The sequence below is a fragment of the Chelon labrosus genome (assembly GCF_963514085.1).
Source record: "Chelon labrosus genome assembly, chromosome: 19".
In the NCBI taxonomy this organism is placed as follows: domain Eukaryota; kingdom Metazoa; phylum Chordata; class Actinopteri; order Mugiliformes; family Mugilidae; genus Chelon; species Chelon labrosus.
Window position 1 is genome coordinate 15,290,773 of NC_140352.1, and position 27,702 is coordinate 15,318,474.

General features: G+C 41.8%; 2 protein-coding genes across 3 annotated transcripts in view; both read right to left on the reverse strand.

The window, feature by feature from the left end:
• Positions 1-22,723, reverse strand: part of spata20 (spermatogenesis associated 20) — a gene marked incomplete at its 5' end in the record, with an annotated part of 48,458 nt that extends 25,735 nt beyond the window's left edge. Inside the window, 14 exons of the mRNA XM_084566893.1 lie at positions 1,435-1,634; positions 6,691-6,899; positions 13,721-13,889; positions 15,703-15,895; positions 16,185-16,397; positions 17,703-17,777; positions 18,028-18,132; positions 19,087-19,217; positions 19,360-19,561; positions 19,691-19,834; positions 19,934-20,088; positions 20,317-20,381; positions 20,467-20,595; positions 22,521-22,723. Coding sequence (XP_084423019.1) covers positions 1,435-1,634; positions 6,691-6,899; positions 13,721-13,889; positions 15,703-15,895; positions 16,185-16,397; positions 17,703-17,777; positions 18,028-18,132; positions 19,087-19,217; positions 19,360-19,561; positions 19,691-19,834; positions 19,934-20,088; positions 20,317-20,381; positions 20,467-20,595; positions 22,521-22,723 — 2,193 coding nt within the window. The remainder of the gene's footprint in view (positions 1-1,434; positions 1,635-6,690; positions 6,900-13,720; positions 13,890-15,702; positions 15,896-16,184; positions 16,398-17,702; positions 17,778-18,027; positions 18,133-19,086; positions 19,218-19,359; positions 19,562-19,690; positions 19,835-19,933; positions 20,089-20,316; positions 20,382-20,466; positions 20,596-22,520) is intronic.
• Positions 22,724-22,912: 189 nt separating this feature from the next.
• On the reverse strand, positions 22,913-26,964 carry LOC311503965 (PI-PLC X domain-containing protein 1-like). 2 transcript variants are annotated; one of them, XM_084566895.1, is made up of 7 exons: positions 26,217-26,964; positions 26,016-26,117; positions 24,687-24,811; positions 24,465-24,596; positions 23,739-23,906; positions 23,476-23,653; positions 22,913-23,378 (listed from the first exon to the last, which is right to left on the reverse strand). In XM_084566895.1, the coding sequence occupies exons 1-7, from the start codon at positions 26,239-26,241 to the stop codon at positions 23,143-23,145; spliced, it is 966 nt and encodes a 321-aa protein (XP_084423021.1). In that variant the 5' UTR covers positions 26,242-26,964; the 3' UTR covers positions 22,913-23,142. The 2 variants fall into 2 exon arrangements, with proteins under 2 accessions (XP_084423021.1, XP_084423020.1); XM_084566894.1 differs by having other exon boundaries at positions 23,101-23,378; positions 26,016-26,964.
• Between the last annotated feature and the right edge of the window lie 738 nt (positions 26,965-27,702).

A 27,702-nucleotide genomic window follows, 5' to 3' on the forward strand; every position in this document is an offset into this window, starting at 1 on the left:
TGCCATTTAGGTAGTTAATATGATGTTGATGCATGTTCAAGTGTCAATTGTTTGGATAAGTTTCGCTTTAATTAGTTATTTGATGCTATAGAAACAGGATGTGACAACATCCCATGGGATGGGAGAGTTGTAAACGCTAGTGAGCCACTCTTGGACCGTACTGCGCAAACTGTGTCTCCAAAGTCGCAAGATGGAGCTGCCCATATCCTTGGGAAAATAGCGTCAGTTTGGCAATGCAACGAAGTGGCGACGCATTGTCCATGTTTATATACAGTCTATGGTTCTGACTACGAGCGACAAAAGCTACATCTCAGTCAGTGTTGCCAGCTACATTATCACAAAGTTGCCATTTAAGTGCTTCTCAAGCGCTTGTTGATGTTGTTGGGGACGTTATTTGTTAAAATGTTAACTGCTGAAACAAAATGCATGACTGGTAGATGTGTCAATGGAGCAACGCAAAAAGTTGAAACGAGCTAAACCTTCATATTTTGCTTGTCTCACACATCACGTAGCACCAGGCATCAGCTTGGCACTTCATATCACAGATGACATCGCTTGTTGCTTTCTCTTGCCATTAGAGTGAGTGTAGCATTAAGAGGATTAAATGTACCTAGGTTAGTTGAGTGATGCTGTGCCATCTGTCTGATGTCTTTGTAATCAATACTTATGACTCAAATCTTTTGTACACACTAAATGTCTCAGCTGTGGCATGAATCATGTACTTCTGTTGAAATTGTTTTTTTTTTTGTTTTTTTTAATTTTTGTAGATTTAAAGACACGGACAGCTTGTCGAGGTACATGAAACCTTTCCTTGTTCACACTATTTGTCTGACAAAATTAGACGCCAAGAGCCATTGCTTCAGAATCTGGTTAGACTGCGCTTGTATCCATTGTCATCATTCTGACATAGAAGCATGAAAAACTGTGCTATGGAGAACGAAGAAGATTTATTTAGTGGTAATATGTAACGATCTAACTGTTAAAAGAGCCCTGTGTCAGTAGTGGGACAGTTTTTCACTGTATGCATGGTTACCGATAATAGAAGTGAGTCATCACAATCAATATGAAAATGTTCATTGTTTCACCAGCTTCTTGCTCAGCTATTGTCCTGGTGTTGTGTATTGTTTAGTTTGGTTTTTGTTTACCAGTTTACTGTGCATGCACAATTTGTCATGCAAGAAGGAACAGTTTCTTTCCGCAGGCGGACATGAAAATTAGTTTAGGCTAACAGCACCACTCCCCCTACTAATTTCAAATAAGACCTCTAAAAAAAATTTGTGTACTGTGCAGACTAATTTGACAAAGTTGCAAATAGCCATGGAAAAATATAGTTGTAATGGTCAGTGCAGCCCATAAGGAGACATTAATTCTTCATAAATAGCTGCAAATGTGTATTAATATCAGCAAATGTGTGCATGTTTGTGTGCCAATGACCTGCTTCAGTGTGAAGTGCTGGGCCATAAGAGCCCGGACCATTTCAGGCAGGGCTATGGGAATAGTGGTCAGACGGTCAGAGAATGCAGTCAGCAGCTGCTGGGACTTCTGGAGCCACTCCTGTCTTCCGGTATACTGGGACAGGCGCAGGAGATTGGAGGCTGACACCGAGTTGGCACTGGGCTCCGCTCCGTCCTGATCTGGGGGACACAAAGAGACAGAAACCATTTTCACAAGGCTTTGACTGTTGTAGACTTAGTCCAAAAAGTTTACACTTCAAGAAATAAGGAGTCTAGCATGTTTCACAGTGGCAGTCAATTATTATCTCCTCTATGACATTTCATGGATTCTTTTTACGGGTGGCACAATAACTCATACTTATGCTGTACCGTTTTATTTGGCTAAATTCACATACCAGTTCACAATACAGTTACACAACAACCTTTGAAGTTTCTGAAAATGTGACAAATATTCACTCGTCTTTTAGCTATGTTTTGGTCTCCACCACATACACCAGTATCTATCGAGGTGTTTCTATTAGATGCTGAACTGCGTTCACCAACTACTCACATTTCTTTGTCTGTAAGTGCTGGACAAGTAGTGTATACTGACTTTATCTGACACAGTTTGCTGAAAACAGCACCCGAAACAAAGAGCCCAAAGGAGCTAAAAGCTTCATCAATCTGAAGCAGACAGCAGAGTGGGTCGGGAGATAATTCTGTGCGAATCTATTGGATGCCATGATTTGTGGGGCTTCATCTCAGGTTTTTGTGTTCTGTCTCAGAAAATGCTTCACTAACTTTTATGCCAATGTGGAACACTATATGCAAATAACACTGCATAACCAGGTGCAAATTCTAAAACAGTACTCAAGGATTTTTATAACTTCAGAAACAGGCAAAACATTTCACATCAACTACACATAATAGCAGGAACATACAAGGCAAAAAGAAAATGTTATGTGCATAACAGCTATTCTACCTCTACTTTTTCATGAAACGTAAGCGATAAACCTTGTAACAAATGTGATGCGTCTGGTCCAAAACCAAATTTCCTTTGCATCTTGTTGAGCTCACAGGAAAAATAGCACGTCAAAATGCCTTCCTCTCTCACAGAGCATGCAACCATTCCAGAGACACCTACGGTGCGATGTGGTGGAACTAACTGATGACCTATGACTACGCTCTGTTAAGTGATTGGTCCTTATCTCTTATCAGTGTCCAGTGAGAACCTGGAGGCGATCTTCTCACAACCTATGACCTCGTTACATGTCGGCTTCCCACAAATCCCCTGATGTCTGGCTTTTGCAGTTTGTGCGAGTGTGAGCAAGAGACAGACAAAGATTTCTGAGTCGGCATAGGACATAAGCCGCCTTAAAGACAAATATTTCAGATCAAAAACAAAAATATAGCAAAGAAAGACATCCATTAACACACAGCCAGACTGCACTCTACGCTGCATATAATCAATATTTCTTATGACAGGCATGACCTAACAATCACATATAGCTGCACGTGAACACCCAAGCATGACGAAATTGCAGGAATAATTAGATTTTATCCTGCAGTATGTTTCAGCTCTTATTGGGCCCTGCAGCAAGGAAGTTTTAACATACACATGTATGTACATAAATACCATGGATACACACAGATGTTGAGAGAGAGAGCCTGTCTACTTTCCACATTTCAAATGTTTCCTCTTAAGAAGCCCCATGAAAAGAAGTCACATGGATGTAAAACTGTGACAGAGCCACACTGCCAAACAAATACACAACCCTGTAAAAAAACACATGGAGAAAGACTCGTGAAAGCAAAAGCAGCACAGCCCAGATTCACTGCATTAAAACAACACTTTCACTTTTATCAGTTTTTGAAAGTCTATCACAACACCGAAGTCGATGCACCTCAAGATTTTTTGACTTGTCAAATGGAAAAACATCAAATGTGCTGTGGCCTCAGGAGACAAAAACGGTTCAAGATTTGAACAAACACAGCTCTTTTTTTTCCCCCCTAAATAAATAAAAAGATGTTCTGCATGATTTTAGCTTTACTACTCCAAAACAAATTCACACAGGGGAGTCTGTCAGGGGTGTTAGTCGTAGAGTGGCAGCGTGGTGGGCTGATGTGTCTTTCAGTGACAGGCTACGCTGCTGGGACAGGCGTCCACAGTGCGGTGGCTGTAGCGTCACTAATGGGCTTCAAGCCTACACAGCGCCGCCGCCATAATGGCATTGTCAATCCTCTCAGATGGGAAACCTCTCACACGTCCGCTATGATAAACACACACACAGATGCAGGTGTGACGGCGCGCAGGGACGACCACAGGCTCGCGTGCATGTGCAGCCATCAACTCAGATCTGTCGACAGTTCATAACAAGAATAATCATGCTTCTTTCCCCCTGTTTGCCCACCTATCCGTGGTATCTCACTCCCGTCTGAGCTGCTTGCACCAAGCTATGAAAGCCAGGAAAATGAATATCTGGAAACCTTCAACAATTCAACTGACGATCTTAATAAAATTCTTAGTTTGGCTAAAAGCTAACCACACGGAAAACTCTCAGCAAATTTACGCAAATGGAAAAACCTTCAATTTCCAACTCCAAGAAACACAGCATGAGATCAATTTGGATGGGGAAAGACCCATCTATTGACAGCACATACACAGTAATAAAGCCAAATATGAAGCGCAGTGGAGATGACAAGAGCATATGAATAAAAAGGAGAAGGACGGCGTTGAAATAGATGGCCGCTGCGAGACACAGTAACTCGAGCCAAACTGGAAACTTTGGGCCGACGGATCAAAGGTAAATGTCTGCATGTCTACAAGGTGTCAGTTTATCTAACCTGCCAGCAGCCATCACTTAGAGAAGTGGACTGGCAGCTGAAGAAAGGCTGGAGCGCACATCAAGGTCAGACTATTTATATTATTTATATCCCATCAGTCGTTTGGAACAAAAAATCTCATTTATCCACAAAGTGTCAACATTAAACTACATACTGAATAAACTATTTTTATGCAAAAACTGCAGACTGCTTCTGAACTAATTTTAGATTTAAAAAATAATGCAAAGCAGATCAGGCATAACATTATGACCTATGTATATTGTGTAGGTCTCCCTTGTGCCACCAAGCAGTTGTGACTTATCAGAGAATGAAAATGGACCTTCTGAGGGTGTCCTGTGGTGTCTGGCAACAGGATGTTGTTAGTGGGGGCCTTTGGGTCCTATGGGTTGAGCTGAGGGGCCTCTGTGGATCAGGCTTGTTCCAGTGCATCCCACAGATACATGATCAGTTTGGGATCTGGTGAATTTGGAGGCCAGGTCAACATCTTGTCCTGTTTTTCATGTTGTTTTTTTTTTAGTTGTTCCTAAACCATTTCTGTGTGTGTGTGCCTGTGTCAGGCTGCATCCTGCTGGGGATGGCTGCTGCCATCAAGGAGTGTCATTGCTATGGGGCGGGGGTTCCTGGTCTGGTCTAGGTGGGTTGTACTTGTCTAAATAACATCCACATGTTATTTAGTCCGAACGTTTCCCAGCAGAACATTGTATTGACACAAGATGCTCAATGTCAATTACTTAAACATACTTTCACTTGCCAGTTCATTAAGTGTAATACTGAAAATGCAATCTAATATAAAAGTCCTGGACTAGATCTCAGCTTCATGAATGTTATATTGTTAAGAAAAAAGTACATTCCATCACGCACTGAACTTTTCAGGCTTGATATGAAAAACTGATTCTAAAACAAATAGCTGTAGTATTTAGTTTTCATGTCAGTGAGACTGAATTTCTGACAATCATTATAGATACATGAGCTTAAAGTCAAGGCGAGAGGGCAACAAAGAAGGAAAATATAACAAACGTAAGAAAACAAAAAATCAGGATGAAGTTAAGATGTAAGCAAGATGAGATGAGGCAGAGGGAGGATGTGGACTTTAGATTCCCACTGTACAATGCGGTGCTGTTTCTACCTGTCAGAAGCAGATGGACTGAGAGACGGAATGGAGACATGTTTGACAGGTCTGGTGATCAAAGTAGCAGAAGAATCAGAGCATCAGTCTTTGGGCGCTTTCATGGTGGAAAGGTTCTGCTTGACTGAGAGATGGGGGTCCTCTGCCCCCCCCAATCCTCGAACTTATTCATCCATCAATCCATCCATCTACCCATGGCTCCCTCCTGTCTTATAGATTAAGTGAAGCAATGGAGTGAAACTACTAGGGATATTACAGCCAGAGCTTCCATTCTGTTACACTCCATAAGGTGAAGGATATAGGTAGGTGAAAAAGAATCGAAACAGATGAATTTGTCAAAAAATAAGGATGAATGAATAACTGAATAAAGGAATGATTACACTCATCTAGTAGCACTTCTTTTGTTCAAATGAATTACCTGACTGAAATATCTGTTCTAACATTTATTGAATGGGTTGCTTGTAAAGACATTCCTGGTCTCCAGAGGCTGCCCAGAGGATGGACTTGAAATTTGAAAGCCGGCCCGACTTTCCAAGCCTACTAAATATTTCCACTTAAAACTTGGTCTGGAGTCACTCCATTTGGAGCTCATTATGCTCCAGTGAAGATCTGCTAGGCCAATCAGATCGTCTGGGTGGGCTTTATGTAGTGATGGACTCATACACATCATCTGAGCGCTGTTGATATTCAAATTTGTAATAAAATGGCTCTGATTGGTATCCAGTTGCACGCAGAAGTATTTTTTTCTCCATTGGCTGAAACACACCACATAAAGAATTGAGTTTGGGTATGTAAAGCTAAAATTGTGGTTCAAACATTCATGCCCCTCTTAGGATAGATTGGCAAACGGTTGGCTTTCATCTAGTGTCATTATAAGGACTAAAATAAAAAATAATCAATTTTGAAAAACTTTATACCTGATTAACACAGCAGTACTGTTATTGTACAATTGTTAGCATGTAGCCCAGAACACGTTTTGTTATACAAAGCTACTGTAATATACAAGGTTATACCATGAATGATGATCATTAATTAAGATTCGATCACTCTTAAGTGGATAGGCCTCTAAGACGTTAAGTAAAACCTTGATGAAACACTATTACTCAAAGTTTCACTAAAGATGTTATGTAAAATCTATGATTCTATGATTTTTTTTACAAGTGAGTTTTTTACAGTTCGCTTTATGACACAAGGTCAAGAGTTACAACTGCCCTGGAAGTTTCTGAATAATCACTGGTAAAACTACGTCCCTACCCATTATCAAAATATACCGTATCTTTTCCTCACCCTCTTTTAGTTGTAGGAGTACAGTGCTGTCACTTGGATTGCTGCAGAAGTAGCCTCCGCCCTGACCATCCCAGAACAGCTCGTCCTGCCTGACCTGCAGCTCCTCAGCCCACTGCACCCACTCGGCCTGCAGCGTGGCCTCATAAAGGTCCAGCAAGCCACAAATGATGAAGGCATAGTCGTCCAGGAAGCCAGAGATAGGCGGAGATCTGGAGAACACAGAGGGAGAAAATGGAAATCAAAGAAAGGGAGTGACAGCAAAAATGAGGACATTTTATATTAAGAATTTATTGGTAGATCAATGCAAGAGGCATTGAGATGAGTTACTGCTGTTGAACTAGCTCGGCTTGTTATTTTCCCTTCATCTTTCACTGAGCGAAGTTCTTTCCTTTCAAGCCATAGACTAGAGATTATAAAAAGCCTAAAGAAATGTTATGGGGACAGTACAAGCCTTCGTTACATGGAGCATGTTGAAAATAATCTCTCCCTAATGTGATATTATCCATCTGCTTTCTTTGAAGTTAGGGCAAAGACATTCATATGTGCACACGCAAATGTCTCTGGAGTTTTAAGTCTCCTTCTTTGTAACACTACCTTTACAGAAAAAAAAATCAACACTTGAAGTTTTTTGCGTATACCAACCTATCTCCATTTTATAACCCATTCTACGTCACTGATGTTAAATGTGATTGATTGTTCAAGACTCGCCCATTCAAGTGTCCCTGACCACGGCTCATGCTGCTTTCCCCCCTTCAATTCTCCCAGTGGCACCCCATCTGAGTGAGTGCAGGTGGATGGACGGTGACAGGGGGCCAGATAGTGCTGTGTCAGGGGAGGCTGGCGGTCAAGAGGCTGAAAACAGGAGGAAGGCTTTGGAGGAGGTGAAGCGCATGACTTTGAGAGGTCGTAGCAGGGTGAGGGTGCATATCTCAGCCTATCTTCCCCAGACAGAAAGACAGAGGCCGACTCATAAGTCAGGTCAAAACGGAGACAGCAAGCACTCATGTGCTGGACGGGTCAAGGTCAGTTTGATGTAAATTCGAAGGGGATAAGGGCATTTGCTAAGCTCAAGGAAAATCTCGAGCAATTTAATATTTAGAAAAATAAGTAAGGTTCTATCAAGCTTCCACAACGAATTTACGTAGAGCCTTTGTGGTATGGGGCAAAGCAGGTACACCTTTGTACCTACATAGTTCTGTGATTACCGCTAAAATGTTAGTCAGCTGTGTTGAGTTTCTCTGCGTTCTTCAATGGTAATTGGAACTGAGCAGCTCATGTTGAAGTGGTTAAGTTAATAAAGGTCAAACAGCAGTTACTTTCACTGAAATCACTGCAACACAGATAACAGAGCAGACATGTGAGTAGATGGTGTGGAGAGGGCAGAAATTCAGACTATAGCGTAGGGCCTGGAGCTAATACATACATAAATAGTGTTCTCCAAGTCCGACTGCAAATAACCGGCATGCCTTGCCGGTCTTTGCCCGATAAGTTAATGGAAGTCAGGACGTTAAATATCACCTCCATGTGGTGCTCATAATGTAAATGGCATCCTAATTTTAAGCCAATCGTTTTTTAAGCACGTTCGTCATGTCAGCACATCGCTTCAGGACACAAGTATTTGTTAGCATGCAAAGCAGCAGAAAACAGCTGATGACAAATTAGTCCTGCATGTGTAAGTACTGCACAAACTGAAATTTTGACCAATTGATGGCAACAGATTTAAAGATGAGAGGTGTCTAGCTGCCAGAGGAGAACAGAATTTGAACAGCTGTTGACAAAAAACTAACTAGAAACCCAGTGCCAGACCAATCAGTCCACATGGTTCAAGTCTTTTATCTTGGAAAACTAAAAAAAAAAAGGAACAGCTTGAAATAACTTTTAATTAAGAATTATTTTCCTCTTTGCAACGTTTGTCTGAGGAACTATCAGACTAAGGCATCTTCTTCCATACTTTCAGGTGTTGACGAACCATATAGGGTACATCACTGCCTGAGCTGTGGTTGGAGATCAAAGAACACCAACTGGGGATACCCACAGCTGTGTGTCTTTTTAGTAGCTGGTCATTTTTTAAGGACATTCTCATTTATACTTGATCCTTGGATCTCATTTTTGTAATTCTGGCCATTAGTGTATAATTTCTATATTAGTTTAGTTTTCAGGCAATACAACATCTTTGCAGTAGTAAAGTCGGATGAGAAATTGGTTATAAAGATGTTTCTTGGTGGTAAAATTGAAGGTAAGCACACTGCAAATGTAAGGAATACTTCTTATTATGGTTATTTGCACCCATGTTGCCTCTTTCCCCACACTAACACACTCGCAGCTAAGAGCTTCCCAAACTCTTCAGCCTCTTGAGTCACACAGCGACATGTCATCCAGCTGAGGTGACCCCAGCCACGGGCATGACGGCCTGAGACAAGACCTTAAGAGGATTTCACTGGCACACAAACACGGAAATGGAAAAGCCTTTTAGAAATGCTAGACAGCCTTTTCATTCACACCATCAGTGGAGCGAGTTAAATGAGTCATATTCCTGAGAGCAAAGATAAAACACCTTGTCAGTCTACCGTATCATAGCAATATGAGACAGTTTTATAATAATAGCTACATAATAGTCAGTCATAATAGCCAGTGATACACCAGCTACCTAGGTAGAAACCTATTGGGGCGATATGGGTCATGTAAAAACAGAGTCCCATCATTTTTACAACAGCAGTGACCTTTATGTTGGAGACTAATTTAATACGCTTGCTCTTGGACTGAACTGTTTATGGATTACGCTGTGCAATTACATCAGGAATAACGTATAATAATGTCACAAAGAAAAGGTGAGCGAGAAAGAGAAAGATGAGAGGACTTCCGTACAGAGTTCCCTGAGGCCTCGCTCAGAGGATTTAAGGGATATAATCTGGAATTAACCATGGCTGATATGCGATGGATAGAAGGTATTAGTAAGTAATCTTTTTTACAGAGTTTTACTATTTTTGCGATTAGGTTAAGTATTAGAGCTTCAGGTAATTATCAACTTTTTGCCGGGAGACAAAAATTAGGTTTAGCTTTTTGGAAAAGGATTTGTGGCCAGTGAAGTGTTGAAGAATATCAGAAGAGACCTGATCTGAGGCTTAAACCAACATTTCAGTTTTACTGGGATTTAATCGTATAAAATATTGTGAAACAAGTTACTAGTTTAAGATAGTTAAATCTGAGAGTCCTCCAGGATTGACAGATAAGTAGAAATGTATGTTGTCAGCGTAGAAGTGCCCTAAGGGGTGAATCTATAAAGAAAAAAAAGTGCTGGAGTGTTAAACTGGATGACAGGTTCCTTTATTATCATGGACATGGGCACTGAAGTTTATTTTGACTAAGTCTGGATTTTTAAAAATGTATTGGATATAAAAAATATGACGTCAGAGAAGAGCTGCAAAAAAAAAAGCGAAGCCTTAAGCACGATGTGCCAACTATTTGAGAAATTCCAAAAATCTCTCATTGGTTTTGTGAAAATCTCTTTCATAACTAATTAAAATAGTTTTCAAACTGAAATATCTCAAATTAATTGATATTGTATCAAACCGGGACCTTGTGAATGGGAATTGAATTGGGATACCAAGCCCTGATTCTGCCACATGGACCTGAGTACCAAATGTGTAAGTCAGTGGTAAAAAAGAGTAAAGTACTAGTAAAGTATTTATTTCTGAGTAACATTAGCTAGAAAGAAAAAACTACTGTCCCCAGTATCATTAGAAAATCACACAGCCTTTTAAAAAAACATTTATTTGAACAAATCAGCAATGGTCGCAGTCACAGGAACAGTCAGGAAGTAGAAAATCACGGACATATCGACTAAAGCACTGTTCATTTCTTTATGACAAGTTGAAAAATACATAACAATAAAGTGTTTGTATTTCTGATCTGGAGATTTTAACTGTGACTTGTGCTGTGAGTCAATCTTACTTCTATTTATAAAATGTTAAAGCTACATCGAATCAACTGAAAGACAATCTGAGACGATAGTGTGCTTCCAACTTTGTGGCAATAGTTTTGGGGAATAATGCTGCCAAGGACAAAGTCTGACAAAGAAATTGTTTTCTCCTTGGTTGGCATAAACTGGAATGCCAACATTAGTCACACTTCAGTAATGTTCTCGTGGTTGAATCGGTACAGCCAGGTTCCAAATTCTTGAGGCAAGAGTAGGGAACCATATCAGTGCTATTGGTTTTGAAATAGCACATCAAGGCTTGTTTGAATGCAGTAGATCGAGCTGGTATTTACCATGACCTGAAGGAGTCGCCATGGGTGAACCAAGCAAAAATCTGCAGAAATAAGGACTCACTGACAAGTAATATCTGTTAAATGCGGTGCAGATCAGGCAGCATATGATCAAACATGTTGACAAGCCAACGAATAGTGAGTCAACATCTCAGTGGAAAAACACTTGCCACTGCCACAGAGCACCTATTCTCAGGCATCCCTCCAATCTCTGAAGACGCCAGGAAGACTCTCGATCATCCAGTGCCAAGCAAAGGCCACAGAAAATCTATGGTATCAGCTTCTCAACAATTCCACAGCCTATTAACCCAGTTACTCTGAGCACCTACCATTCTTCCTGGTAAATTAGCCCACGGTCCTCATGTGCCTGGCATGATAGAGTGATTTACCCATGTATGGAAACTAAACGAGGCTTAAGAAAAGGGCTTTGGTAAGCATTATGCTGACACAGACCTGGATTGGACAATTATGAATGAGACAAAGGCTGTGGAACAAGGCCAGAGCGTGTATGCATTTCATTAAGCATGCTGTAAGACTCCTGGCGTATGTTTCTGCTGAATCTGTGGCATTTCACAGTAACTAGGGCATGGGGCTAGCCAACAGATTGAGGACACCTGTAGCGTGTAGAATCAACAAGAGACAAGTGTTTTTGTCTGTGTGTATATTCTGAAGCTTGGAACACATTCCCAACCTAAAATACAGACTGAATGATAACACTTTCATGCACTTCCGTGACCTGGACATTTTTGAGCAACAGCAAAAAGAGGTCCCTGTCTTTCAGCACTAATTGCTCAAAATGTGACCTTATCTTCACCTAAGGCCCAATTCAGACCTTACATTAATAACCACTGAGCAATCCCATCACAGCTGCATTAGTATAGGTGTGGACACACCTCGGTACATTGAGGACACATTTGAAGTCTTGTGACCAAATTCTTTCAGCAGTTTGAGCACACAACACGTCCTTGGTCACATTAAGGACAGCCTACTCAACAGGGTCGCTCTTGGGTAAGTGGAGTTTTGTCTCATTCATTCATTCATAAAATAACCCTCAACTGCTATTTTGGATAATTGAAAAGACAAAAACACAGGAAGCGATGTCTGTTCATTAGTAAAAAGAGGTTTTGAAAATATTTCATCCTTATAGTTACAGGGAGAACATGCAAACTCCACACGGAAAGGCCCCAGTCGGCCTAGATTCGAACCTGGAACCTTCTTGCTGTGAGGCATCAGTGCTAACCACCACACCACTGTGCTGCCCTAACTAAAATAATCCAAACCAAGGTTCACAAGTTAAATTATCGAATAGGAGTAGGTTATGTGTGCTTCCCTCATAAAAATTATATTAGCGTGGTTAATTAGCCTTGTGTTGACATTAATGTATGCATGTGGATGCCATGTGGATTTAAGTTGTGTATTATTTTGTCAACGTGAAAAATATTATAGAGAGGGAGTTTATGGCATTGGTTGACCGGCCCACTTCTTTTCTACATTTCTGTAGTAGAGAACACATGTTTTCTGGAACCAAGGTACAAGCTACCTTCTCCTCCGTACGGTATTAGCTTTGACAGCCCTATTGATAAGAAAAGACTTTAAGATCTCCAGGGGAGGAAATTTTGTATATTTAAGATCGGATCCATACTCAGACTGAACATTAAAAGTCCTTTCTCGGATCGGAGGACCAAAAAACCTGATTTGGACATCCCTGATTTATACTACAATGTTACAATTACACAAAAAAACATGCAGGGTTCCAATGGACGTTTCTTAAAAAGGCCATCTTTGACTTTAAACTTTTTAGCAACAGGATCTTTGTAGTAAAACAGCTCCATCTAGATTGGGCTGTAGCAAAGTGTCAATGCCAAGTGTTACAGAATGGCTTTCTTTTCCTAGCCACCATATGTGAGGTGGCTGAGAAACTCTTTTAATTTTCTGTCAGGTGGAGCAATCTTTAAAATATATTCTCATATAAAGATATTTAAGTTTTAATCATTGCTTAAAAACACAGATTTCTTGGCCATGTTTCATTCAACAGAAACACAGACTAAAAGCAGGATAATAAGTACATAGAGTCCTGCAAAGCAGAACAGTAGGTTTAGTGTATGAGACAAAAATGCAACCTACAAAGAAAAACTGCATATTCTCAACCATATTTTTCTCACTGCTCTCTCAATCTCTGAAGAGGAAAAACCTCTTCAACATTGTAAGTCATTCAACAGGCGTCTATAATCCACTTAAAATATGGGCAATCTTGTTTCAAGAATAAGCCATTATAGAGGCTAGAAGAGAAATCAAATTACCGACCTGCTGCATGTAAATGTAGATTTACTCTAAGCAGGTTACTGCAGTGCATGTGAGCGTGTTCTCTGATTTCTTTGTGTAACATGATTTATTCAGATGTCCTGGTTTCCTGTTTGCACATAAGCAGTTAGTCATCCTAGCACAGAAGAATGGTTTATTTCTCCTTTACTTAAAGTGAAACATCCTCTTCTTTACATTATGATTGTCTTTAAGCTTAAGAAAGTTATGTGGGTAATAAAAACACTGTCACTTGACGGATGACAATGATGTGTCAGGAATGTTTAAATGTGCTAGCAAAAAAACTACCAGAGGATACTAGAAATCTGTCTCAGAGCCAGGACAAACATCCTTAAATAATTATTTAAAGTGGAGCACTCATAAAATCGGATAAACTATGGGTGCAGTTTTAATTAAATTTGACAGAAATCAAGTAGGAAAAAAAAGCAATCAACAAAACTCTTACATCTGTTGCACCTCCATCTGGTCTCCCCGGTAACAAGATCGGAGGATGGTCTGCCGCTCAGCATCCCACAAGTGCTCCTTTAGGAAGTTGCCAGCCTCCACTGCTCTTTCCAGCAAGGCCTTGTCCCCCAGTACAGCGCCAACACGAGCATAGGCCGAGAGCATCAGGCCTGTTGGGAAGGAAGCAGAGGTGGTGATACAGGTTAAAGAAAAAAATAAAATAAAAAAAGAATGACTGTCACTCATCTTACCACATCATGTTCCTTCTCCAGTGAGGAACCCATGTGTAACCGCAACACAGTCTCAGCTTAGTTATTTTTCCCACTCTTTGAAGTTCCCATGTTCTCCCTCATCCCTTCCCTTGTCCCTCTCAACATCCACTCCTTCCACGCTCTTTCATGTCGTGTATCAAAGCATCGTGAGTGCACAGAATGGTCTTCAAAGTCTTGCAGCAGAGGACAGGTGATTAATAGAGGGGTTTCTTCATTAGAGAGGAGAAAGAGAGTCTTGCGTCTAATTGCAAAGTTCTCAGGATCGCAGAGCCTCATTACCTCACTAACACAGTGTGTCTTGAGACGGCAGGATTGTGAGGCAAAGTTGTGGGTGCAGTTATGTGTTTATGTATGCGCGTGCTCGTGTGATTAATCACATCTGAGACAAACAACGTTTAGCAGTCCCCAAACTGGCATCACGCTAATGCAAAATGACAACAAGCGTCTGTAATCTGCACACATTTTGATAGGGCAGATAATAAATGTGGGCATAAATATATATATGTGTATTTATGACAGGCTGTCAAAGTACACTATATCTTGTTTATTACAACTTTTACGCGATGCTCTCCATTGTCCTTCTATTTATCAGACAGAGCAAACAACTTTAGAGAAGAAGAAGCACAAAGTAGTAACATAGCATCACATGACATGGAACCCTACGGATGCTCTATCAATCACTCAAATGAACGCCGTCGGCTTGCTGCGAGTGTGGAGTAAAAGTGAAATTAATGATCTGTCAAAACCAAATCAAATATTAAACTCTGATTTAATTGTAACTTACTCGATAATTGTACTTTTGCAATTGAGGGGCTGTAATCTAGTGGTTATAGAAGCAAGTTTTGGAGCATAAGGTCAATGGTTCATATCCCTTTCACATCCACGATTTTAAAACTATTTTCTTTTTTTTTTTTTAAGCGCACTTGCTTCTCACATCATACACCTTATTTGCAGAGATAAGGGTAATAATTATGCAACAATTTTAACTACATGACATCGGTTTTGGCAGTTTTTACAACAAGACATGAATGAATGTTGCTTATATTACTTTTGAATGTCATTGTCCTGTTTAGAGGGATAGTTCAGTCTATTTATGTTTTCCCAAGTGGGGCTGTATGAATAAATGGTCCCCAGTTTGGAGAAGGAGCACAGATCATCAACTACCAAAACTAAAGCCATTTGGAATATTAACACTGCTTTACTGATTTCCAGTCAGCCACACTGTTCCAACTGGGAACAGGCAGAAAGGCCATTATATATTTATCAAAATCTTGCAGGTTTATCACCATGTGACTATGGTGTTTCAACCATAGACATATAAAGATGGACAGTGGAACTGCTCCTCAAAAGTGAAGCCAAAGCAAGTAGAGCTCCCCCTGGTGTCTGGCTGCAGTATAGGCCATAAGCTCCACCCCCTCCATGTTAGTGGATGGGACTTGGGCCAAATTAAAACACTAAAATACACATCAAATAATTTATTTTTTCCAAGGATGGTTTCTGTCATTTTAGGTCGTTAATATAATATTGGAGCATGTTCAAATGTCAATTCTCTGGATAAGTTTAGTTAGTTGTGCCTGTTTTAGTTAGTTATTTGATGCTATAGATACAGGATGTGACATAATGGCTGATAGTAACATTTTATCAACAATGAGTTCATCTAGTAAAAGTCAAAAAATACTGCTGTAGTGTGAACCTTTCTTCTACTCTTTACCATTCCAGGAGGCCAACATCTTGGTATCCAGATGAGGGCGTGGCCGACTCTTCCGAACTTCTGCCATCTTGGCTCTGGCGGAGGCAAGGAGCTCGTTGGTTTTCTCCACACTGATGCCAAAGTGAGCAGCTGTTAACTCGACTGAATAACGCACGATCAGCACATTCTGACCCTGCAGCTCCCCATGGGGGTCCTGGCAACATACAGAACAGAGGATAAAAGGTTATTCACGGAAATTGACTCATACTGACTGTAACAGATGTCAAGTTAATGCCTTGATGGACTTGTAACACCTTAAAATGCTGTCTGAAGGAAGTGATAATCATTCAGTCTGTTTCTTAGTTCATTAAATTACAATATCTGTATGTGAATTTCATGAATACACAGTAACTTCTTTTAACCTGTCACCTAAAACTGCAACCAACAGAAGAATTACAAAAGCTACATGTGACATAAGAATGCCTAGTAGAAGGTAGAAGCACCTGTTCTGGAGCAACGTTGCCTTGATCCTTGACCCCATAGTGGTGCATGAAGATGTCTGATAGCGTGGCACTTCCAGTGGTGCCCTCAACCACATCTGACAGGAGCTCCCGAACCTCTGAAGCCGTCCACACACAGAAAGCCCCCTCTCGTTTTTCTGCCCCACCCGATGGCGGGACAGAGTCTGCATCCTCTGCACTGTAGAAGCCCCCGGACTGTTTCAGACAATACAAAGGGATGGAAGCACGGTGAGAGAGGCCACTTAGGGGCAAGATGATCAGTGACTGATAAAAAAATGTATACATATCAAATCAGAGTTGCCAAGGGAACATAAATCAGCCTTCAGATCTCTCGGCGCGCATTCTGTGCAGACGCATTGTGCAACACACTTTTTGCAGTTCAAGCATCTCATATTCAATTTATCATGGAAGTGGAAGTTGAAGTTGAGATGGTATGTGGTGCACGTGGTCTTGTGAGAAAGCTGCGTGTCTTGATATATATATTGTTTTTAATTCCTCAAATATACCCCGCATTGCTTTAGCACACTCTATGTCTTGGATTATAATTGGCTTACTGATGCCATCTATATTTGATGACCACAAATAAAAAGTGTCTAAATGACATCAGCCAAAGTCCTCCGTGTTTCTACGGATGCGTTGCCGTCTATAATGCACTCTAAACTTAATCTAGTCAAGCCATCTGCATGGGAATGCTTGGGAATGCTTGGGAACGAAGGCTCACCTCAATTAAATGTGCCAGTCAACCATGACAGTGTAAGAGCAAGCACAAAAGCACGTCCTCCCCTGTGTGACACGCAGCCATCATTAATACACCTCTGCTCTCCCACTCTGACAAGACAATATGTCTTCTGTGAAAGCCTGAGAGGAAAAAACGCTAACAAGACTGCCATTTTAAGTACCGATTTGACAAATGTGACAGTAATCCATTAACGTCTTTAAGGGCTCTGTTTATGACAACTGACCACAGCCACGAGGTGTATTTTGAGAACTCAGGGGGTCTACCTCGCAGTGGGGAGATCCCGCGTATCGTACCACCAAGAAAATCACGGAGTCTGTAGAAAATTACCTTTGCGGAGTTAATTCATTAGCCCGTAATTACATAATAAATCTTGGGGAATATAACGATGCCGTAGAGTGCGGTTTTAATTGCGTGCCCCGTTCGCTGCTGTCGCCTCATTAATCAGAAGGGAAAAGGGGCTGACCCTTAGAGGAGAGCAGGGGTTTAGGAGGCTATTTGTCAGCGGGGTCCCGTCCCTTGGCCTCGAGGATGCGTGAACACACTTCCCATTTCCTGGTGGCATAAACTATGTTGCACTTTGTCAGTAGCGGAAAAAGACATGGTGACAACATCCCACTTACCCTAACTCCCATTCTCGCATATCGTGGTAAACCTTTAGGTTATTCCCATTGCTTTAATGCACTAGTGATAACATGTGGTCCTCATAAGATAAGTAACACCCAAACACAGACATAGCAGCAATAAGGCTGTAGATGTTTCACCTTGTCACTCAGGTCTCTGGAGACATAGACCAGTATGTCCTTAGCCACTTCTGCAAAGAACTGCTCACCTGATACCTGGAAACACACAAGTACATAGAACGCAGCTGCTTAAGAGTCGTGATTCAACCTTAATACAACCTTAAAGGTACCGTCATGTGATTTATATGAGGGGTATTCCCTGCAGCGTCCAATGGGAACGCTGAGAAAGCCTCTACATCCTCATTAAACACAAGCATGTATGTATTTGAGTTTGCCTGCAAGTTCCAGTCCTAATTAACAACACACACAAACAGCCGAGAACAGAGACAAAAACGCGCACACACACCTGAGAAGCTGTTATGTAGGCTACAGCCAGCTGAGCCTGGTCGTACAACATCTTTTCAAAGTGAGGAACGTGCCAGGAGGAATCTGTAGAGTAACGATGAAAACCCTGAGAAAGAAAGATGTAGGAAGGCACACTGTAAAAGCTTTCACAAACTAATGCTCTTGCTTCAGTGCAACTTGCAACCAGTTCTGTGCATTTCAATACCCCAAGCCACACAACTGTAGAAGAATAAGTCTAAAATGACAGCTTGAGTGTTACTGCAGTTTGTGACTTTGTTTTGGAAAAGTAGGGGTTCTTGCTGATGAAAAAACTCCTCTGTATTATCAGCTGTGATCCTTTGTTAACCCTTCAGCACTGCCATGGTTCATCTCCCCAACATATATCAGCCAACAATCATGCTACTGCTTGGTTAGACTATGAATCTCGAAAATCTTTTGCACGTAGCCGAGTTTTGGCAGAGTAAATTCTCCATTTATCCACTGTACTGTTAAAATGATGTGAGACACTCCTGGTCCAAATATCAGTGACGGCGCTAAAGGTATCCCACAACAAGCTGCTGCCGCTTTGATGCTACAGTTTGGTCTCCAGCACGCTACGAGACAAAGGCCATTTTTAAAAACCGTGGATTGTCTCAAAACATTTTCTCTCACCTATGCTGTGTTTGCTGCAAAGTTGGATGTAGCTGTCGAGCGGTATCCCACAGCTGGCATTAGCGGACACCTCAAAGTCAGAGCTGCCTTTGTTCTGGCGACATTTTATCAAATTAACTTTTCACTCCACGATTTAGCAGAGCTTAGTCTGCAGTCTGCTTTACTTTTGTCATCACAGTTTATCTTTCAAGTGTTATCAGATGTGGTCCTTTTGCAGCTTTAGAAAAATGAGCACAGTATCAAACAAACACCCGATACTGACATCCCTAGTTCTAACAGCTGTAGTATCAGTCCTCTAGTATTAACTGGGACAATGCGTACACATCAAATGTACATTTCAGAATAAAAAAAAAAAACTGCAAGTGATCATTTATCAACATTTCTAAATGTTCCTATCCCTGATATGAACCTGTGCCACGTGGTCATGGATCCCTCCCAGTGCCATCATGCGGAGCGTGTGCAAGGCCATCTGGAGAGCCTCAACCCCTTCTGATGTGGTGCGATTCACAGACCAGTAAGACATCAGGAACATCAGATTCACTACAGAGGGATAAGAAAAGATAGAGAGAGAGTAACGTGAAGAGAAAGTGAGTCAGAGGCTCACAGAGCATTGAACAGGTTTGTCAAGGTTGAAAGCCACTGAGGTGACCCTCCTTGCTGCTGCTGCAGCTGTAGCATCTACCTGGTGTGGGGAACTTTGGTGCATTTTTAAAGCCGCCATACTCCTCCTCATAGGAGTGGGCCAACTGTTGGAAGCAGCGATTAGCGACATCTGGGGCCAGAGGAGGACTTTCTCCTGGGTTTGCAGCGACGGTGGTGCCTTTCTTGAGAGCTTCAAGGATCCTTTGCCCACTGGACTCCAGAGCAGGACGATTATTCTGCCACTGAGGAGCGTAAGACATACTTTATGGCTTTCACACACATCCATACTACTGAGACAGTGTATGAGTCTGAAAACTTATTCTTTGAATGGACCAAAAACTGAAATCTTTGTTTTGGCAAAGCCTTGCTACCTGCTCCGTGATTCTGGTGAGGACTGTCTTGAACCCAGGTCGTCCTCTATGGTCTCTCGGAGGGAAGTAGGTGCCTCCGATGAAAGGGGTAAGGTCAGGGGTCAACCACACACTCATGGGCCAGCCTCCACCTCCACTGGTTGCCTGGAAACAATAGCAACAAAAAGACATAAAAGAACATGTGCATATAAAAAAAACAAAACTGAAAGTGCTGTGAGTGTGAAAACGTAGATGTGCACAAACCTGCACAAAGGTCATGTAGACCTTGTCCACATCAGGTCTCTCTTCTCTGTCTAGCTTGATGCAGACAAAGTTGTCACTAAGGATTTTACCAATTTCCTCATCCTCGAAAGACTCTCTCTCCATAACATGACACCAATGGCATGTCGAGTAGCCCACTGGTGGTCAAAGAAAGAAACATTTAAAGGAAGCAAATGTTTTACGTCTGCTACAGGCACAACTACTGCCAGTCAGAATAAAATCAGGTGTAAACAAAGTTTTTCCACTTCTTATAATATATGGCCATGGATAATTTAATTCCTCACTCTGAAACATAAGCAAGTTCTAAGTGTAATGGTCCCAGTATTAAATGCTTGTTAATGATGTGGTTGAAAGAGACTTCTTACCTGATAAAAAGATGGGTTTGTCTTCGGCCTTTGCTTTGTCAAAAGCATCTTGTCCCCATGGATACCTGAAAAAAGAAAATCTGAAAATCAGACAATATGCAAAGTATTGTTTTTACAGTATGTGCCAATTTGTAGAGTAAAGGCACTCACCAGTCAACAGGGTTGTGTGCATGTTGCAGCAGGTAGGGCGACCTCTCCTTGGCTAACCTGTTGGTGTGTTTGTGAGGAGTGGACGACGCCTCTTCGCCTCCTGACGCCATGCTCATGAAGACAGGCTGACTGGATACACAACACATTCACAGATGTAGTTTGTTTAGAGTCCAATGGTGCAGAGAATTAAGGCAAATACCTGGATATGTGAAGACTCATGGGTACAATTAGGTTCATAGACATACGTTTTTTTTTTTAATTTTAGCTTATACACTGATCAGGCACGGCACTACAACCACCAGCTTGTAGTGTAAAGTAATGTCATGTTCTGCTGGGAAATATGGGTCCTGGCATTTATGTGGAAATTACTTTGATATGTACCACCACCAGAACATTGTTGTAGACCATGAACACCCCATGACAACAGCAAGGGGTTGTTCCTTGCATAAAATGCATAAAAAAAGTATCATTGAGCCATATCTTACACAAGTAATCAACTCCCATGGACTGGAGCATCCATGTGAAGTAAAACAAACATGTTTAATGAGACAAGACCACGTTCTTCCATTGCTTCCATTTCTGATAATCAGGGGCCCCAGGAGCTTTCAGCAGTGGACAGCTGGGTCAGCATGGGCACCTCGACTGGTCTGCAGCTACAGAGCTGTGATGCTTTGTGTGTTCTGACTCCCTTCTACCAGAACTAACATTAACTTGTTCAGAAGTTTGAGCTACAGTAGCTCATCTCGAGGATCGGATCCCAATAGTCAGCCTTCGATCCCCAAATGCGTCAATGACCCTTGGCTGTCCGTGACTCTTTCGCTGATTCACCGCTTTTCCTTCCTTGGACCATTTTAATAAGTATGAACCGCTGCAGACTGGGAACACCCCACCAGAGCTGCAGTTTTGCCCACTTTTCCTGCTTCTTTAGGACCAGCTGTTCACGTACAATCTAATATATCCCACCCAATGACAGGTGCCATAATAATGACCAGTCAGTTAAAATATAATGGCCGTTCTGTTAATTATACTTCACTACAAGGTGAAAAACATTCACAAATCTGAAGATTAGAAAGACACGACTAGATCTTTCAGTCATGGAACAGGTTGCTTTGGGCAGATGACACAGGCAGTCCTTACCTGCAAATCACTGTCCAAGAAATATTAAATATGATTGTGAGGGATTGTTAGGGAAGTTAGGGAATACAACGCATAACCTCATTACTCAGCTTTAAACACTGTACACATTTATCTTAATTGAAATATTAGCGCTATATAGTGTGAAGGCTAACGGCTAACTCTGCTAGCTGCAATAATACATAAACCTAAAAAGTAATCTTGTCCTAAGCCACATGCGTTCATTCACGCTGTCAGCTAGCTAACACTGCGGGGGCTTGCTCAGCAGCCCTTCAACACAGCTGCAGTAGCTGTCCAAACTGTAGCCGTTAGCCAACCGACTGCCATGTCGAATTCCATTTGAATGAGCCCTAATTTAAGAAGACGAGGCTCACAGGCAAATGTACATGACCTAAAAAACAAACGACTGAACAGTTTCCGATATATTAAGCCCTTTCTTTAAATTCGGGCGGAACAGCTATGACACACAGGACACATAAGTTGGATTCTGAAGGTGTAAACGACAAGACCAATGCTAGCTTTTACTGTTAGCAGCACGGGAAAGTCGCTGGGTTACCAAGGAAACCAGTTAGAAAAGCTGACACATTATTGGGAAGCAGCGCTTATTGGTAGCGTTTGTGTTTATGCCGAATTAAATAAAATAGGTATTCAGACGTAGGTAAATGTATTTTTTCTCTGAGCGACCTAGCTTGGCTGCAGTTAACGTTACGGGAGCTTAATTGTACGATTTTGTAATAGGGTGTCGTGCGGTTCGACAGAAACCATGCTCCTCGCTGCTATCATTAACGTGAACAACACAACACCATCTTATTTAACATCCACTGAAATCTTCTGCTGAGTTGTGTATGCTTGCTGTAACGTGTCGAGGCAGTGCCAACGTACAGCTAGCGTTAGCTACCTATTAGCCGCGGTGGCTTTACCTGAGGTAGCAGGCCGGCTGGGGATGGAGGAGCGGCGGCGACCTGTCACTTGGTGGTGGGAGGGGAATTCGTCTGAAACACCTAATGTTGGCCTCGGAGCTCAGCCGTGGACCGTCCGCTCCCAGAAGAGCTGCAGATAAAAGGCGTGCGGGCTCCGAGCGGCTACTTGTGGACGCTGTCCGCCGCCATGCCAGTCTTAACATCCTAATCCACCAAGTGTGTCACTTCAGGGAGCTAACGTTGGCTAGTTTGTTGACACTGAGGCCAGCCAAAACTTTCAGGCACGCGCAGGGGTACACTTTATTGCAGTACCGTCTCTTGACAGAGGGTGGCGCACCGACAGATGATGCTTCCTTATGACACTTTTTAATTATGATCAGGGACACTTACATTCCTTTTAAATCTGAGCACAATCGAAAATGTTAATTTATGCATTAATTCTTACAAAAAACAAAAAACAAAAACAGAATGCATGGTATATACAAACAATCTGTAACTCAGTTCAGCTTTAAGTGTTGGTGACTGATCTTCTTTAAATTGTGTGTGGAAATGGAAAAGGTGACTATTAACAAACCAAAGCAAGCACAAATCAGATTTTTTTTTATTATTATCATTATTTTAATTATGCTGCTCCGCGTTTAAAATTGAGCTCGATAACCGTCCTGACAAAGTCGTCACGGGTCACCACGTCTGAGGCGACAATGTTCACATTTCGGGCCGATTCCGTTTTCAGCCACTGCACCAGCTTTGGCAGACTCCTGCGTACGACGTTGCAGAAGTTGTCACAGAGGCGAAGGATGTACTTGAGTATCCTGGCGTCGGTCGGCAGCGTCAGGTTCAAGCCGCACACGAAGAAATCTGCAGGTCAAATTAAAGGTCAGCGATCGTTTCACGGCACGAAATGTAAGAACCGTCATTACTGACATTACACTCAAACCAAACAGGGAAGACTCACACTTGTAAGGCTTTTCCTTTTCCAAAGCTCGGCAGAGTCTTGCCTCAACGTCTCCAGATTTCATACTGTTCCCGTAGAAATAAGTTATTTTTGTCCACAACTCCTGATTTGCTTTATAATCATAAGAAACTATGACGTTTCTGTCATGGTCCCAGCAGCTCTTCAAGGTGGGATTGGCCTGTTGAGGAACATGAAAACATCTTATTTTGAAAGTTTAAGCGCAACTTCTTTTTTTATTTTATTTATTTGCGTACTGACTGTACCGATTTAGGGACAAGCCTGGCTCCAAACAAGGTCTTGATGAACTTGATGAGGTGGTCGTGCAGCATCTGTTCGGACTGTTTGTCAAAACCTCTAAAGTTGGAAAAGGCCAGGATGAGGATCTCCTTAGGGTGGTCCTTGGCCCAGTCGTGTATGGCGCGGAGAACGGTCTGATCCACGGCGGCAGAAGAGGACGTTAAAGCAGTTGACATAAGATATATAAAACCCCTTCTCTGCTGCAGCTTTTCTTCCATGTACATTTTAATTTGAATATTCACATACGCAAGCACAAGATTATTTTCAGTTGTTTCGGTTCAGTTATATTTTCTGCACATTAAATATTTCTATATGATGGAGCCCCAGACACTGGGATTTAAAGCGTACTCTGATCTGATAGACTGAATTCATTAACATCCAACTGTAGTACACTGGACAGCTGATTTGCTGTTTTCTCAACTCGCTAAAGCTTTTTGGCTCTCACAGAGGTACATCTTTTTTTTTTTTTAAGTAAAGTTTTGGGGGCTTATGTGCCTTTAATAGATAGGAGACAGGAGATGGCACAGCCTGGACAGGTTTCCTCTTTTTTTGCATCCCAAATCGGGGATCCTTCATTTTCTGTTTTAAGTAATGATTCTCAGAGAAAACCCAGACCTGATACCGCTGGTGACAAATAATCCAAAGGTTGATTAATTCCTAAGTACCGAGTGATAATTGTTATGCGTCTTTACCTCCACATCAGTCCGTGTGTAAAGCCCATGGTAAAAGTAAAGCCTGGTGGGGTCGGGGTCGTTCGGCTTGCGAGCAATCCTCAGGTCAAAGTAGCGTACCCCTGCATCCAGCTGATCTGTGATAGTCGCTTCCTGTGATAAAAGCAAAACCGGATAAACATTTGCTTCATCATTTGCTTCATCATTGACAATAACAATCGACGGGTCGGAAGCTCCCCTTACCTGAGTGGATCCCCATCTGCGCACTATTTTACGCACGCAGCAGATCTTGCTAAACCTCCTCAGTCTCTTAGGCTCTACTATCGAGGAGTTGACATCCAGGTCATAACTCATTGAGTCGTGGCTTCCTAGGAATCACACACCATCACTTATCAGAGCAATGATAAAGTTTCATGAACTCATTTTGTTGCTGTCTAGTGAACAATTCACATATCTCCAATTTCTGATATTATGACATGTTCACCACTCTAACAGCATGCATGGCAATTTGGGGCCTGGGGTCAGGGCCACGTGCCCAGAAGTGGGACCATGATACTTTCGGTGGTCTTCCTCTGTTGGGTCTCCAACCACTGTTGGGTTTCCAATCACCATTGGGTCTAACTTCCATAACCATATTAACTCATGTAGTATTCACAAACTTGCAAAGGGAAATCTTTTCACCAAAGTCCGGCCTTGTGATGCTTGCTGCCATTGGAGCTGGATGGTAAATTAAAATAACATCACTTAGGCGTGATGTTTTATTTAAATTCCATAATATATCTGAGTTGTTAGACCGTTTCAAGTTGTCCTCACGAGGTAAGGCTGATGTTACCACGTGGACGCTTAACATTTCATGTATATACTCCCTGTGCTGGAACCATCACCTCTTGAGGTCCCTTTGAAGGTAGCAGTCCAGCATTTTGCGCCATTGCCACCAACTTGTTGAGTTGCTCACTGTTCATTTTCTCATCTGGCAGAAGAACACTTGGCGCCACTTTAAACTACAGCAGTGGCAATGTGTGTGCTACGCTTTCAATAGACAGTAGGAGAGTTCCTTAAAGGACTCCTACTTGACACAACTCTATACACTCATGTACATGACTTTTTAAAGTAAATAAGCAGGTGTCCAATTCCAGATGAAACTAAATTATAACTGCAGGAGAGAAAATAATAAAGGAAAAGACAGAGGGAGCTACTAAATAGCTACTGGAAGCAGCAAGACACGCCTTCTTTAGTTCCATTGTGCAGTGTTTTGACATTATACAGTGGAAGCATTTACACATTCAATGACAATGTGAACAGTAAAGGTACGTGAGCCATCATTGGAGAGTATCTGACAAAAGGCAATGAAACAAAATCATGATAGTAGGTACAGAAATGGTGCAATCCTCTGCAACTGGGAATTTCCAATGTTAACTTTTTTTTTTTTGCAACTCTCAAAATATGCTTTGTCACAAAGCTGAAAATGAGGCTGTTCCTCCAGCTAATTAAAGACACTTTGGAGATACATGTTCTTCACATTAGTGAAGAGTGACAGTATGTAGGTAGTTTTACATTATTTCAGGTCCTTACCAGGTATGGCCAGTTCATAGAGAGGAACGGTGTGAAGTTTACGCGGCAGTTGCGACATCCAGTCGCGGTTGCTCCCATCTGCTCCCGCAGACCTCTTAAATTCTACACAAAACAATTCCGACTTAATTTGCCGTCCACTAAAATCAATACAGTGAAAAACAATAAACATTAGGGTGAAAGAAAAGTAGTAACACCACTTACTCTTCCAGGGAAATTCTCCAGGCATCCTTTAGTTCTTTATTGCCTCCTATTTGACGGTGCAGAAGTGTAGGAAGGACTGAAACAGTAATACAGTTGAACCGTCTCTACCCACTGGGTGTGTAGACTGTTGCTATCTGCTGTTGTCGTTCAGGTTTTGTAATCTGGAGGACTATTGAATGAGGAAAACTAAACAGAGCTCTGGTTTTAACTGGAATGTTTGATGAGCATGATATAGAGCTTATCTGAAACTTCCTCATACCGCCATTGTTTAGCTGTAACACTATGACTGTGACATGTGACGGTGCAGAAGTGTCCAAAGAACATGAACAGTCGTACAGCTGAACCGCCTCTTACTTCTCACTAGGAGCTTGTCAATCCTGTCACACAGAAGTAGGAGAGCAACGAGCGTCTGCTAAGGAAATCTAAAAATAGTTTCGGTTTTCACTGGAATGTTGGATAACACGATATGGACGTCTTGTGAAACTTCCTCGTACCTTTACCATTCACCTAAGTTCACTAAATACACGGAGGAAACACTCTTTCTGCTCCTGTATGCACTTAGTTGGGTAAGTTTTTTAGTAGGGGTAGGACTTGATAATTAATCTAATTAATTTGAGGCTTTGTAATTAATTAATCTCGATTAATCACATTTTAATCGCATAACAATATTTGCCCCAAAAAGCAAAATTTTTTCAATTTAAATGGATTTTAGTGGACGACTGAATCAAATAATAGACACAGACATGAATACTGTAAACTCCAGGGGCCTCATGTAAAAAAGACTTGCGTGGATTTCCTACTAGAATGTGGCGCACGCTCAGATCCAGAAGCACATTTCCTTTGTACCTCCCAATTGAGCGCACATGTTGTACCCGACCCCTCCCCATCCACGCCTCCTTTTAAATATGCAAATCATATTTCAATTGACCCTGCACCTGAGATTTCCCTCTCTGCACGATCAGAAAATGAAAACATAAGAATGAGTAAAACGGGAAAAAAGAAGAACTTTACAGAAAGCGAATTGGAGACGCTACTCACTGGAGTGGAGGGGCGCAAAAATGTCCTCTTTGGCAGCTGTCCTCCACGCGCCACAATGTTGGTTAATTACATTTACGCATCACATATGATCTGTTCAGTGATCGAATGAAAATGTTTCATCATGTGATGGCGCTTTTAAAGCAATGTGTGTGCAGTCAGTAGCTCCAGTTACATTGGGAAAACCGTCTCTCGCTGCAAATTGTGCTTTAATGTTGACCTGTTCAGATGCATTGTATGGGAATTTGATATACCTGGCTGACATGCGGCTAATTCCATGCCACACGGCTGGCATGGCTCTGCTCAGGGTCGACCGGCACAGTCCTGATCAGTCGGACTAATTGTTTTCACATTTATGACAGTTTCCTAGCATCACCTCCAAGTTTTGCAAAAGGATCTACATCTGTAGAAGCCAGCGTACACCAGCCATGGCGTTGGCGTGAGGCACGTA